The 15,954-nt window shown below is 30.8% G+C and overlaps 3 protein-coding genes across 3 annotated transcripts; all 3 read left to right on the forward strand.

The window, feature by feature from the left end:
* Window positions 1–1,826: 1,826 nt before the first annotated feature.
* Window positions 1,827–3,088, forward strand: LOC119831162 (endocuticle structural glycoprotein SgAbd-5-like). Its single transcript, XM_038354434.1, has 3 exons — window positions 1,827–1,944; window positions 2,024–2,157; window positions 2,815–3,088. Exons 1-3 carry the CDS (start codon window positions 1,936–1,938, stop codon window positions 3,038–3,040), a joined length of 369 nt encoding a protein of 122 aa, XP_038210362.1. The 5' UTR covers window positions 1,827–1,935; the 3' UTR covers window positions 3,041–3,088.
* A 4,099-nt stretch (window positions 3,089–7,187) lies between these two features.
* LOC119831184 (endocuticle structural glycoprotein SgAbd-5-like) lies at window positions 7,188–8,225 on the forward strand. Its single transcript, XM_038354470.1, has 3 exons — window positions 7,188–7,250; window positions 7,332–7,468; window positions 7,948–8,225. The coding sequence occupies exons 1-3, from the start codon at window positions 7,242–7,244 to the stop codon at window positions 8,171–8,173; spliced, it is 372 nt and encodes a 123-aa protein (XP_038210398.1). The 5' UTR covers window positions 7,188–7,241; the 3' UTR covers window positions 8,174–8,225.
* A 1,893-nt stretch (window positions 8,226–10,118) lies between these two features.
* On the forward strand, window positions 10,119–11,543 carry LOC119831332. Its single transcript, XM_038354635.1, has 4 exons — window positions 10,119–10,256; window positions 10,587–10,738; window positions 10,967–11,192; window positions 11,367–11,543. The coding sequence occupies exons 1-4, from the start codon at window positions 10,242–10,244 to the stop codon at window positions 11,448–11,450; spliced, it is 477 nt and encodes a 158-aa protein (XP_038210563.1). The 5' UTR covers window positions 10,119–10,241; the 3' UTR covers window positions 11,451–11,543.
* The last annotated feature ends 4,411 nt before the right edge of the window (window positions 11,544–15,954 follow it).

A 15,954-nucleotide genomic window follows, 5' to 3' on the forward strand; every position in this document is an offset into this window, starting at 1 on the left:
GTTAAAAAATGAACATGAGGGAAGAATTAAAATGGAACGCCGTTAACGCTCATGAAATACGAAGCAGGGCAACTGACGTGCCTCTAATGCCATGGCTCACACGGAACTTTGCATATTTCATTTCATACTACACAGAATTAAAGCTCGAAAGTTCTGAGCAACTTACGACGAGATACTAACTGATGATTGAAATATAAACCTACACTAATAACAATATAAACATTCACCCCTCATTATTTAATTAAAAGCACGTTTTTAATGATAATTAATAGGTCTCTCAAACATTGTCTTGCTATTAATTCAATCATTAATAAAGTCAAACTCAATCCTTTATGTATTCAAACTTATCCTAGAAGCACTTTGAGACGTCATAACATAGTTTGACGTTTGTCTCCAAAGAAGAATATTGTCCATTTTCAATGTTATGATTTGATGTTTTATTTTAAGCACGATAAAAATATGCGTTAACAAGAACAAAACAACCTTAATATATGGGATTCAAAAATCAGTTTATATCCTTTCATTTTATCATCAATAAAATTGGTAACTTGTTATTTTTTATCAATATTTTAACAAGACATTATTTTTAATTTTTATAGCATTTAAAATACTTTATAAGTGAGAGACATAATTTTGTTCAAACAGTTGTCTTAAATACTACAATGAACTGTCCTTGAGTTATCGTATAATTCTAACTTGCATATAAAGACTCATTGCTGAAAATAATAATCAAAAATTTAAAAGTAATGGATATTGAATAAAAGAATTATAACAATAAAATAAATAACACATTAAAAATCTCAAAAGGGCCTCTGCGTGTTGGTTCTATGTCCCCACGTGAGTATTATGAAGATAAATAAATAAAAGTATTATAATAATGCTTTTATCTATTTATTCATTAGCAGTAGTGCAGAAAAGAAAGCTTTCGTCAGATTGAAGGTTACGGATTTTTTGCATTTTGGTAATTATTCTTTTACTTTTTCTTGTCCTATTTTGGTCACAGTAACGACATCACTTTATAATATTGTGCTATTGAGTTCACATTATATGACTGATATTCTATTAAAACGTTTGGTTACGAAATCGTAGGCCCTCTTTGATATCGCTTTACGAATACATCTCATTTAAATAACTGAATATTTAAAATTAATGATAAGGTTGTTTGAGATTTTTTGGGGTTAAATCAACAGGCTTTTTTACTTTATGCAGCTCGTAAATGATTAATGAGTACTTAATTATGAATTCATAACGACATTAAGTACATCGTTAATTATAAAAATGCACGTATAGCTCTAAGTCAATTAGAAAAAGATCAAACCAATACAATACCGAGTGCCTGCGGCTGCCCTGTACTTGTGTGGCACAGGTTATAAAAAAATATATTAGAAAGAGGTTTTTATACCATTCCATCTAAATTATAAGAAGTACCATTTTTTTTAAATAAGCAAAAAATGCCTGATGGTAAGCGATCGCCAACGTCCTTGAAGAATGGCGGGCCTACTGCCGCGTTGCCCGCTTTTAAGTGGTACAAGAAAAGAAAAGAATTGACAACAGGAATAAATGAACGAACTCGCAAGGGCGAAAAAAAGGATAGGGTAAGAGCGTCTGGCTCACCCCACCCAACGAACGAAACACAGTAGTACGCTAATATTTCACCGGTGCGAACTAACCCAATTTGAGCCTTAGCATACTCGACTCCCACACTCAAATGAATGTCTTCGAATTCCCCGTGCAATTGTCGTATTAGTGTATCATAATAATCAAAATTCGACGAAAATGCTAAGTGGTTAACCTTCACCGTCAAGCAATGTTATACATATAGTAGACGGGTATTTTTGGTCATAATAAATAAGTCATCTGTTTCGATATAAAGGTTGCGACTCAACCCAAAACGTTACATTCTCTAAAATAGTCAACGTAGAAAGATCATCTAAGATGAAACTGGTTCGTAATAAATTCGATAAATTTATTATATTTATTTCATGTCTATAGAGGTAAAGTGAGTGTGTATTTGTCTTTGCAGCTTATTGTTTTGTGCATCGTGGTAGCAGCCGTGTCTGGGGCGGCGGTGCCATCCTATGTCCAATACCCATCAGAAAATGTGCAGGTTCTGCGATATGACAATGACAACATTGGTCTTGGAAACTATCGTTTCGCGTAAGTATTCAAGAGACAGCGGTCATTTTCTATTTTGAATGAAGTGTCATTAATCTAATTATGAAGTATTTAATTTAAAAAAAGATTAAAAGTATAACCATTCCAGCACAACGTAATATATAAAGTTTTATTAATTGTTTGTGTATAAAATGTCATTAGACTTACTGTAGGATCATAATGTTTCACCGTATCTTACACAAGCTTTTTACAATCAAATCTCTATGTTATAGAATAGAAATTGTGTATTGGTTTTGTTTACTTCTAAGTCTTAAATTACTAAAATTATTCATTTCAATAATGTGTAGTTAAATTGTATATGAAACATAAGTAATGGAAAATATTGCAACGATTTAAGATGTCCTTAATTCCTATCATTAAATGTAGATGCATATTGTATGTTGATGTCATTTTACTTGGAAAGGGTATCATTACTTTTAGTTTCATACGTGTATATAGGGTAGAATGCACTTTAATTATACATAACATATCATTTCAAATTTGCGAAATTTATTTTATTTCATTTATAGATATAATTTATTGGTCATATATATTATCATATTCTAAAAATTCTATTAAAAGTCCATTTCGAAGTCTACGAGTATAGGGTGTTTAATAATTTTAAACTAGATAAACAATATGAATCCTATTTTCTTGCAGATACGAGCAATCTGACGGAACAAAACAAGAACAGCAAGGTGATATCATCAACGAAGGTCGCGAAGACGAGTCTATCGCTGTCAGGGGTTCTTTCTCATGGGTAGGACCTGATGGTATCACGTACAAAGTGACCTACGTCGCTGACTCTAACGGCTACCAACCTGAAATTGAAGAAGGCCCCGGAGGAGCAGTCCCCCCAGCAGTTGTCGCCTCTCTTCTTGGTTAAACATTTGAATGAGCTTTTCCCGCCTAGTCCACGTATTTTAATAAAGTTTTTATGATGTTTGTGATTTTTTTCAATTAGTACCCCAAAAGAACGCAAATGTTTAGGTAAAAACTTTAGATTTATATATTTTATTAGTTAAATTCGATAATAACGATATAGCTTATTATTCGACATGATTGGTACCTATCAAGGTATTTAATAATTTTTATTTATATGAGTATTAATCAGCGACCGATGACAATGAACAAAACCGGTTTAGCTAATAATTTTCTTATTGCTTCTTACAGAAGGCCACTTATGCTATTATTAACATTTTTTATATCATTATTTTTAGTATAAAAAATAATAACATTCGTTTACTGTATCGCTAGAAACAGCACATATTATGCTAAATACATCGTAGCTTATTACTAATCTATACTAATATTACTTTAAAGCTGAAGAGTTCGTTTGTTTGTTTGTTTTTTGTTTATCGCACTTATCTCAGGTCCGATTTGATTTAAAAATTCTTTCAGTGTTAGATAGCCCATTTAATGAGGAAGGCTATAGGCTTGATATGTACCAATAGAGAAGCCGGGGCGGACCGCCAGTGTAGTAATATAATTTTATTATTGTTAGTTGTAATGTTTAATTATGTTATGATTATGTTCATATCATAGGGCTAAAGCTCAAAGTTTCGCCGATTTTCAACGAATTACAACAAAATACAAAATGAATATGTTTTTAATGGTAAATTTTATTTTAGAACAAGTATACGTTTCTCTCATATATGGAGAAAATATACATACATACATGGATTTATTGATAGGGATCTAAACTTCACAATCATTAATTATTTATAACTGTCTCATTAAAAATATTTAACAACTTAGATAAATAAATAAAAGGTCACTAAATACCGCCATGCAATAAATTTCGTAGATCTTCCCCAAAGAAGGTCAGTGTCAATTTTCATTGCTACGATTTAATTTAATTACCAAAAAAAGTAATAATACGCATTGAATAATGAACTTACATATTACGTTTCTCCATAAGAATGATATTTTTACCATCACCAAATGCTGGAAGTTTACGTCATTTTGTAAACAGTTTTGCAATTGTGCTGATCGCTCTTTTATACAGCGCTCTTTTTACTAATTTTTATTTTACGAAATTTATTATTTGTTTTACTAAAATATAGTGAATAGCTTAAACTGTTATTGCCAGATACCCGTATCAGCAAAGTTGCGCACGCATAACAAAAAAAAGGGAAAATACCTACTAATACTAGAATTAGTTCATATGAGACAAACATAACTCAATAGGTTCAGATAGAATTTGATTTTTTATGTAAAAAGAATATAGTAGAAGGATTCTTTGGATATTATTTTTACATGACAACAGCAATTTACTGGTCGTAATCAGTCAGTATCTAAGAGTAATTTACACATTTAAGAAAGGCCAATACATTCCCCTCCTACGGCATTTTTAATAGACATGGTTGTTATAGATAGGTACTATAGGACAGAGTGACAGAAACGTCTTAAATAAAACATCTACTTAATCCTCAGAAATGGCTAGAAGAAGTACAAAAATAAACAAAAACATTATAATGGAGGAAAATAACAAAACATTATTAAAATATGATATGTGAAACCATAATAATATTAGATACACACATAGATTATGGAAAAACAGGTTCCCAAAGATAAATGCGTACGTGCAACGCAAGCTAGTTTCTATTCCAGCATTTTTTTGAGAAACCACATTTTACAATTGAAAATAAATTACGATGAAATAAAAGCGAAGAATGGTAAGAATGGTTTTCACTTCGGGGGAACTTTAATTATTAGAACGTAATGTAAATCCTATTAATATTATAAATGCGAAAGTTTGTAAGGATGTGTGTGTGTTTGTTACTATATATTACTAGGGGATACGCGGGTGAAACCGCGGGACGCATCTAGTAATTCATATTTTTTGCAACATCCTCGATTATAGCAGTCATAGCTAGTGGTACGCTTACATGACAAGCGATAACCATCGCATATGAACATTTGTATTGATAGGGCCTCTTAAAAAATGTTGTACACAATTATGACTTAAGAAATACGCAACATTGATGAAAAAATAGAACTGGAAAGGATGAGAAAAAGGAAATGGGTCCCCGGCGCTCTCACTTACCAAGGTAATAATCGCAATTAGGTAATTCAATCACAGGGTGATCCAATTAATTGTAACCGCGTTTACCATGGCACAGAGCCTGAAATTACAACTACTACTACTGAAAGGCCATTATTACTGGTTATTAGGTAGTGTGCTCTCGTGTCGTATGAGTACAATTAAACGATCCTGCAAGTTTTTACACAGCAATTCTTGCGCAGATTAAATTTGCCAAAAAAAGCCATCTTTAAAAGATAGCTTTCAAATGCTGGTCATTGATTAATTTTACCAAATGTGCTGAATTCCATATTTCACTTTCATTAATGTTTCGCGATACAACGTTCCGTTTGAAGTCTTTTCTATGCTTATGATACATATGCGCCTTTGTATTTCGTAAATATAATTTCAATATTATGTATGATGTTTAATATTCATACAATTCAATAATTACTAAGCTTTTATATTACCTATAATTATTTTATAAGTTATTTTTGTATAGAGAACATACAATGACAAAAAGTCTATAGACTCAAAACCATAAAATTTTAATTTATTATCTAGTAATATTCTGAGGCGTTATTAATTAACGAAATAATTTTGTTACTTAGAAAAATATTTAAAATTGTCGATTTTTGTTAAAACAGAAAAGGTACTGAAAAATTTGTGTTTTTATTATTCACTTGTAAATTTACGTAATCGAACTCTATGTCACGAAATGTGCAAGCACGCGCTAACGTTTCGTATACAGAATTTGACGATGACTTCAAAATTAAATGTGGAATTTTTACCTACACTAAATCAAGCATAGGTACAAGATACAGAAGATACACAAACGGCGCTGTAAATGATTTCGCACCATGATTTATAGTGTTATCTAAATAATATTTAAAATTTAATAGTTAACAAAACTGACCGAAAAGAATTATACGGAAGCTTTAGTTTCAAAATAAAATCTAATATATAAAATTCTCGTGTCACAGTTTTCGTTGCCATACTCCTCCGAAGCGGCTTGACCGATTCCTCTGAAATTTGGTAAGCATATTGGGTAGGTCTGAGAATCGGCCAACATCTATTTTTTATCCCGATATTCCTACGGGATACGGATTTACGCGGGTGAAACCGCGGGGCGCAGCTAGTATAATATAAGACATCTCTTTATTCAAAAAATTGTTCATATATTATATACAATTGCTGTATTTTATGGCTGGCTTATAAGATGCAAATATTTTCGTTTCGTTAGAATATTTGTATGAAAATTTTATTCCGGCATTACTATTAGTTCATACTAGCTGCGCCTCGCGGTTTCACCCGCGTAAGTCAAAAAGTTGTCTATATATTATTCCAATTGTCCAGCTGTATACGTACCAAATTTCGTTGCAATCGGTTCAGTAGTTTTCGCGTCAAAGAGAAACAAACTCACACACAGATAAGACATTATTGTTATTCAAAATGCAGCTTTAGTTTGAATAGTATTTACTTATTTGATGGTCACTGGCACTAGCACTTATAACATTAAAATTAATATAAGCGAAATGTCATATGTATTTATATTAATAAGTTGGAGAATAAACCTTTATTTTCATACATTTAAGTTCTACTAGTGATTTAATGAATCTCAATTAAATCAAACATAACCTTTTAGCGGTACAACGGTTATTTATCTTCTTCCGTGAAAATAATATAAACACAACTTATAAATTATGCTCAAACATGCATATTAAAACAATATATGAAGCTATGTCGTAATTGCAAAGGTTCCCTGTACAATTACTGCCAATCAAGCAAATCCATACTCATCTTCACTAAAACTTAAACTATGTAAATTAAACGTATTGCAAAATATTCCCATCATACGTGTCCTCAAACTATCCACGGTTTACCTTCGCCGTGTAGGAGCGGTCACCTATACAAAACATTTTAACGAGTCAAATGTACGCCTTATAATATGTATGTTGTAATACAATATACAGAAAAGTATATAATAAGCGTTAAGCTTAATCGAGTAAACACATTGCAAGTGAAGACGATACGGTCACAAAGCTGCGAAGCAAATCCAATCATGAAATTTGTTAGTATTACGGCGTTGTATACAGTGTGATTGTGATTGTGAAGTGTTTGTGAATTAATTGTGATTTTTGTGGGATTTCAGTTGGTGGTAATTGGTTTCTTGGCATTAGTGTCGGCTGCTCCCGCACCGCAACGTCAGCCAGGTGCCCCAAATCCACAAGAAGTTCAAATTCTTCGCCTCGAAACTGAAAACGACGGCCTCGGCTCGTACAGATATGCGTATGTTTATAGTTCATTACAATTTAAATTGATAAATTTTCACTGACTTATATCAATAGATAACAATTCAAATGAAAATCTTAATCAATTGGAAGCTACGGCATTCAATCAAATCAAATTTGGGATTATAGTGCGAAATGTTTTGTAAACAATTGTTAAATTTATGTTATGCTTATTTTGTTACTAATATTACAGTCAATTAACTAAAGTTATGTAGCTATTGTATTATCCTTACTTATTTAGAACTGAAACGTATCTATTGCATTAAAATTTTTGGATAATATTTTGTTTGAAGAATATAAATAATAACATTAACCAAAATATAGGCTAAAAAGCCGGGTCAACTATTACCGTCCATTTTAATTCAGGAAAGAATTGTTTAAAAGCGAGACAATGTTTCTATAAAAAATGTTGATAGCTTTCTACTTGACTAATATAAATATTGTTCCTCCATCATAAGTCCCTAATTTCGCTTTCAGTTTGGAACAAAGCGATGGCACGAAGAAGGAAGAGCAAGGGGAACTGAAGAACGCTGGTAAAGATGACGAGGCGATCTCGGTCAGGGGATCTTACGCCTGGGTTGGACCTGACGGTGTGACATACATTGTTACTTATCTTGCTGATGAAAACGGTTTTCAACCAACGATAGAACAGGGCCCAGGTGGTGCTGTGCCTTCTGCTGTCATCGCGTCCCTCGTCGGCTGATCAACAAATAACCCAAAACCTAGTCGCCAAATAAATTACCATATTTTTTTAATCTTTGTTTAATTTATTATTTTTAAGGTTTAAAAACAACAGCAAAAAGTTAAATTAAACTATAGACTACTTTAACTGAAATAATAGATTCGATGAAAAAAAGATTTTATCTATGACGAAAACAAAATTGATTAACCCTTTTAAGCTTTGTGGTGTTTTCATGTATTAGAAAACAATAGAAAAACCTTTCATAATGTTCGTTTATTAAGCGTAATTTCCTTAAAAATACCTACATGAAAAATACCTTATAGTAAATTAATTGTATTATGATAACCAGTTCGCCTCTGAAACTTATTCTGCCAGAATACCCGAACCATCCAGCGAAATAAAATATACTTAGTTTAAATGCTAAAAGTATAGGTACACAAAAATGTGTAAAAATAATCAAGTTTATATTTAACATAGATAATTTTATTAAAATCGTTTATTAGTCATTTTTACTTTTATTTTTTGGCGAGACAGACAGGCGATGAGACAATTGAATTTTTATTAATTTAGTAACTAAACAAAAATAATATGGAACGTTTATAATCATAATTACATTTTTGAGACAGGTAGCCTAGCACTAAAAAAACGTTACAGTACTAATTTAAATGAATGACTAATAAATTTCCTTTTTTAGCTTTACTACAAATTTTCACGTTAAGTATGTATTTTGTTTTGAACATATTATAAATAAAAAATAGTTACTATGAAATAGTAATCTCAAAGGATGATATAAAATGTTAAAGGAAAACTGGCCATTAATCAACATTGGCTCTAGATGTGACTTAGGTATTTATGTACAATATACATAAATACAATCTACAATACATAAAATTGAATTAAATAGTTGTCCTACAGCAATATTTTGCAGGTGAATTCTTATATTTTGATAAGATATTACAAAAGTACCACATAATCTTCTGAAATTGAAACGTAAACACAACAAAATACAACTTTTAGATTATAAATAAATAAATAATAACTTTTTGAACAGGCATACGAATTTATGACAATATGAGTAAGGAAATACATCATTTAACTATTTGTTGATGTAGATAAAAAACCAGCACTATTGTTGATACCACAATTCCGCAATTATGTTATAAATTACTTATAAAAACACCTCAATGGTCAAGCACGACAGAAATCTAAGCTATATAGTCATATATATTTAATATTTTCTTACTCTTTTTAAAACTTTGGATATTTTTTCTTCCGCTTATGTACGATTAATAGAATAAGAACGAAAAAGTACGAAATAAAAATAAAATCTTACAGACTTATTATTTAGTTTACCTTAAATGCAATGAAAATTTTATTGAATAAAGATTATAATACAACATTATAAATATTTTTAGTCATAATAAATTACCATTCTTACTAATAATATAAATGAGAATGTGTGCTTGGTACTTTTATATGTGTGTGCTTTACGTCGCAACGCAACGATTTCATGATATCATTTTTGTCTGGAGATGATAGCAGGAGAAAGGATGCTAGAGAATGACATACGCTTGTTTTACCTATTATTTAACACGGTTAAACATCTTAATCCCATTAGTCCTTTGGCAACGTGGGAGAAACCGCGGGCGGAAAGCTAGTTTATTACGAAGTATAAAAGTATGATTCTCATCATTTAGAAGTGTTTGATTGAAATTTTCTTATTGTTTTGAATAGACTATTATTTCACGATACATATTGTTTTAAGTTTTACAAAACCAGGATTTATTTGTTGTTTATTAGAGGTAAACATATACAGTAATGTGATAACTCATTTGATATTGCCTTTAAATACAAGTTATTCGAATATGATAGTAAAACAATGGTTTATTTTTCTCAATGCGGAATACCAATACAAGGCCAATAATTAATTAATTCTTAGAACCGTCGAGATCCACAGTGATCTTCACTTAAAGCTCACTCACGATTCAAAAAGTATACAGGTTGGAACGCAATATAAATTGTCTACCGACGATAAAATTGAGGATATTTTGGAAGCTGTTTAAAATATTTTGAACTGTATATATACATCATGAGAAAGATACAGGTAAGTTACATATCTTGATATATATAGCACAAATCTTTAAATAGATATAACCACAAATAACATAATACTGTACTAGATATAACTCAAAGGTGACTGACTAACTGGCATGGTGATCAACGCTTTGCCCAAACCACTGGACGGATCGGGCTGAAATTTAGCATGCAGATAGATGTAATGACGTGAGCGGATGCCCCGCTAAAACATATTTTTTATATTTTTATATAAATTTGTTAAAGTATTTATTAGTTATTTAATAAAGTTTGTACCATGAAAATAAGAACTAGTGATATATGCTTACCTTGTAATTAGTGTTACTATGTATTTTTTTAGGTAGCAATTGGATTAATTGCAATCCTTGGAGTGGTGACGTGCCGTCCCCATTTCCTACCTATGAAATTTAAAATATCCGGAGACGCTCATTTGTCAATTCCAGTCTTTGGATACCAAATAGGGAATGTGCCAAATGTTTCCAAACAATTTCTGTAAGTATATTAATAAAATATTTCTAGTTCTCATAATTATTTTATTGCACAAGTTAGCGTCTGCATAGTAAACTTGAAAAGCTTTTGTAATAAAAAATAGTTTAGATTTAAGGGTATAATATACAGTCATATGATTGGGAAATAAATAATATAAATAGAAAAAACAAATTACAAAAACATTGATAAGATCGGAATCTGTTAACAAAATTAAAAATTACCATAATTCAGTGCTCCACCAATCCTCGACTTTGGAAGGAAACCATACAAAGATGTCGCTCCGGTACAAGGACAATTCCAAACAAAGGGTTCAGAAGCAACGGAAATAAATAATTATTATCAACATACTACAGCTGATACTGCCAAGCTTGCAGAAAAATCGCTTAACGATGTCACATCATCAACAGATATTGATACTGAAACTACCACAGAAACATATACCACTACAGATATTTGGGTACGTATTATACATAACTATCAAAGAATAAATAATCAAATGTATATACGCTTTTTCTATATCTATTTTTTTTTTGGTGTAAATAGTACTTGGTCTTCCTTCATAAATACAATAATAAAAGCTATCTTGATATTTTTTTATATACATATTATATGAAAGATTTTTGTTTTACAGACAACAACCGAAGATTTTGACAATTATGACGATACCATCTCAAACAGGATTTCACCACAGGTGGTTGCGTCATTACTAGGTTGAAGATAGAAATTACAAATAGAAATTAGAGGCTTCTTAAGGAATTTAAAACGCGATTTATATTGTTATTTATGTATATTTCAAACACGTCACAGCGACAAGGAAAACTGACGTGTTGAAAATCCACCGTTGCCATAGGAAAACTGACGAGTTAAACGCGAAATTCCGTTAATGAATATTTAATTTCTGAATAGTAGCTAGTACTAGAGTTAAAGAAGACACAACGTACAGAAATCGCTTATTTTTCTATAGTTTTACATGTTACATGACAAATTTGTGTATCAAGGAAAACTCTGAAAAATTCCGCAACATCTTGCAGGTTATACATGTAATATGAATTTAATAATTTGCCATCATCATCGTAATCCTGGTACAATAAACTTGAAGTTTTTTTAGGGTATCGAGTTCTTAGTGCAGCGTCACTGTTTATAATTAACACTGTCTTGCGTTTCACCTTCAGTACAGGGTTTGATGTATTGTTGAACTCAATTATGGAGGTTTTACTGTAATGAAACCATATCAATGCAAATTAAAAGTAATACCTATCACACTAATAATAAAAAATTTGAAAGTTTGTTTGTTTGGATGTTTGGTCATCCATCACGTTGAAACTACTGAAAGGCTTTTGATGAAATTTGGTATAAAGAGAGCGTATGATCTGACTTGGGTGATAGAATACTTTTTATCCCGATTAAATGCTCCCTTGGGATGAAACCAGGAATCTTGACATGCGCGCAGAGCCATGACGAGCGTCTAGTAATATATAAAGCGCTCAAAGTGAAATAAAAATTAGTTACAATAATGATTTATAGCGAAAAATGTATATAAAACTGTCATATTATCGTTAACATTAATTGTGCATCTTTTCACTGTAGATTAACATAATATTTAAGTGATTTGAATATGGTAAGTACACGATATTCGTTAAGGATTTTTGTATTCATTGTAAAAGTATAAATTTCGAATTGAATTTATAAAAAAAGTAGTAGGTGTTTTCAATATTATTTTTCTTCCTCTTATCCCTTTATTATAAATATTTAGTACGTAAATTATCATCAGTTATAACAGCATGCAATATATGACTGTTCATAAGTTATTATGTTCTCGTTAAATGAAACATAATTACATGAGCATTTACAAACAGCAACATATTATGATAACTCATGCACGCTAAGTGAAGATTGGGAAAATGTTTTTTTAATATGCTAAATGCATCATACATAATTTAAGTTGCGGTCATTTTTACACCATATTTATTAGTTTTTAGTTTTTGCATTGATTCGTAATTCGCGATTAATTTCTTGGAACTTTTAATGATTTTTATCAAAAATAGGTATCTATGATAAAATAGGTATTTATTTTCAATATTCTTAACAATTAAATTTACGAAGAAATTACATTTTTATTTACCCGATATCAGCTTTAGTATTTGCTAGTACACGTTCAGACGTTGTGGTGAAATTAATGGATGCATAATTAAAACTAGTAGATGTTAATACGACCTGTAATTAAAATTAAAATAAAACAGATTTATACACTATAAGCAGATTTACTTTCATGTCACTAGTAAGCTATAACTTATAATTTTTATGGCATCCTTACCAAATTACAATTTATAGGTAACTTACATCGCTGTTATTTTATTATTACTAATATTATACAATAATATCAAACTTACGAAGGTAGTCCAAATTAACATAATAAACTTCTATGTCGAATGGGACTTGAATATATTTCTACTACCTCTATATTAATACAAATAAGCAATAATAATTTTTTATTATTTTATTCAACGAAGCAAATTATTACCTCGATAAGAAATAATCGTATTTTTTAACTGGTAATCATTAAATAATCACGTTTACTCCTGATAGTTCAATAATCAATACCATTTTATCGTAAATTTTATTTTACTTTTAACGAGCAATATTTGCTTTCCATGAGTTTGACATCATTTATTATGAAGGCGTTATATTTATTAAATGCACACAATTACATTGTTTGTATTTGCTAGGAAATTAAAATCCATTCTGTATAGGGATACTTAATTATAAATGCGAAAGTAATTCTGTCTGTCTGTCTGTCTGTTACGCTTTCAAGCCTAAACCACTGAACCGATTTTGATAAAATTTGGTATGAAGATAGATCTGAACTTGGGAAAGGCCATAGGATAATTTTTATCGCGAAAAAAGGATAGAAAGGGTTGAAAGAGGGGATGCAAGTTTGTATGAAAGTTCGTTATTGTCAAACCGATTTTGATGAAACTTGGTATGAAGATAAAGCTAAACGTAGGAAAGAACAAACCATACTTTTTAATGTGAACAAAATACTCCTTACCATGTCGCGCGATATAAGCGAATTCTACGCGGGCGAGGCCGCGGGGGAAAAGTAGTGTAAGATAATATTTCTAAGTTATTAGCAACTCTCTCATTTGGAAGGTCTGTCTTTCAACTTCTTAACCGGAGATGTAACATGTTTTGGCAAGGATAAACATTGAACTGTTTTTATATAATTACAATTGAAAAACATTGAACTGTTTTTAGTTAATTTAAATGCATTATTAATTTAAACCTACCATTTATGTTCAGGACGGACAAACATGAGAATGCTTTTTACGATAACTCTCTCTTGTGTCAACATGTGTCTATACATAAATATTATAGACACATGTTTGACACAAGAGGTGACAACCACCGCTGCATGTTGGATGTAATGATGATGATGATAATGCTTTTATTGACTACAGCATATATTAAGTAAATCACAGCATTATTTGGGTAAATTTTGTCAATGTGCTTTTACTAATTTGATTTGTCGTAGATTATAAAAAAATGTTTTGTGCGTTCCTTTTTTTAAAACGGTACTATTACCGTTGCAATTTTAAAAATTCGGTAATTATAAACTTTCTCCTAAATTTGTAATATTGAAGACTTACGGTTAACTTTATCTACAACTTATTTAGAAATTGACGGGAAAACTGATTGGCCTTGTCTATATAACGGAGTGTCAATTTATACTCGTATTTTGATACGGGGACTTTCACTATTGATTGGGCAATTATAATTATAGGTCAAAGGAATAGTCTAACGCAAATTGATGTATCAATTAGAGACAATATACAGTTTCTCATTTATCAATTAATTAAGCTACCTTTTTTTCTTTCAGATGTGTTTAAAAATGAAAAAATAATAATTAAAGCTTATACAGAACAGGAATTTGGAATTTATAAGCTACTAGCTGCACCCGGCAAACGCTGTTCTGCCTTACTCTTATCGTTAAGTGGTATGAAAAATAGATGTTAGCCGATTCTCAGACCTACCCAATATGCTTACCAAATTTCAGAGGAATCGGTCAAGCCGTTTCGGAGGAGTATAGAGACTAACATTGTGATACGAGAATTTTATATATAAGATTTAAGTACTACTACTCAGTCTTTGCTACAACTAATTGTCCTTTTTTTTAATTATGCATTGCCTATTTAGCGAAATTGAATATGTAAAAAATGAAAATGAAATGTATTCTGCGTCTTTTGAATCTGGCTAGAGGCTTTATTTTTAATTCCCTTTTAGGAAATCTAGTTAGTTACTTACACTTGCATTACTTATTATGTGTACAGTTCTTACAGTCATACTTTTGTTTCCAAAGGATGGATGGATGGTAATTGTCTGGTATCACATTTTTTTTATGTTATAGCGGGCAACTGAGCTGGTTGTTCGCCTTATGGCATGCGATCATCACCGCCCATCAACATTCACAGAAGTAGTGCCTCTGCGTATGCGTTGTTCGTTTTTAAGGGGAAAGGGAAAAAGAAAAGGATTTTGGAAATTGATGACTGGAAAAAAAATGGACTGGGACGGGTGAGGAAAAGGCGATCCTCCGGCTTCCCCACTCACCGTAAGAAATACAGTAGCATGTCATTGCTATTTTAATGGATTTTTTTTTTATAAAATTAATATGAAAACATTCAGTTGAATCAAGAAGTGTTTAGGTTTGAATACTAAATTATTATAAATAGTAAAATATGTGCCCTATATGAAACTAGTATACAATAGTTTAGTTTTATTTTTAATGAACTGGTTTTCTTTTATGTTATCATAAAGCCGCCTCCAAATTACATGCTTTATACTAATTTATGATACGTTTTTTGTATCCAATATTTATAGGGTTCATCTACGTAAGTATAGCTATATGAAATGGTTATGTAAAACAGAACAAAAATAATAGTTTGGAACAATCGCAACGATTACGATAAATAATATTTGAAGTACTATACTCAAGGAATGGTGACAATCATGTGTTGTTCATATTTGTTGTTTGTTTTTTATGTTGTACCTTGTTATAAAAGTCTTAAAGATCAAGATGCACATTTTATTGTTGTAAGTGGAGTGCAGTTGCCTTCAAGACAACGTTGTTTACTGAGATCATGATGATTTGTTGGGTGGATAAAAATTTAATTTTAACTAAAATAGAACATTAAAAACAAAAAGACAAGTGTTGTAAAGGACAA

This window comes from Zerene cesonia, chromosome 13 (genome assembly GCF_012273895.1).
Source record: "Zerene cesonia ecotype Mississippi chromosome 13, Zerene_cesonia_1.1, whole genome shotgun sequence".
Lineage (NCBI taxonomy): Eukaryota > Metazoa > Arthropoda > Insecta > Lepidoptera > Pieridae > Zerene > Zerene cesonia.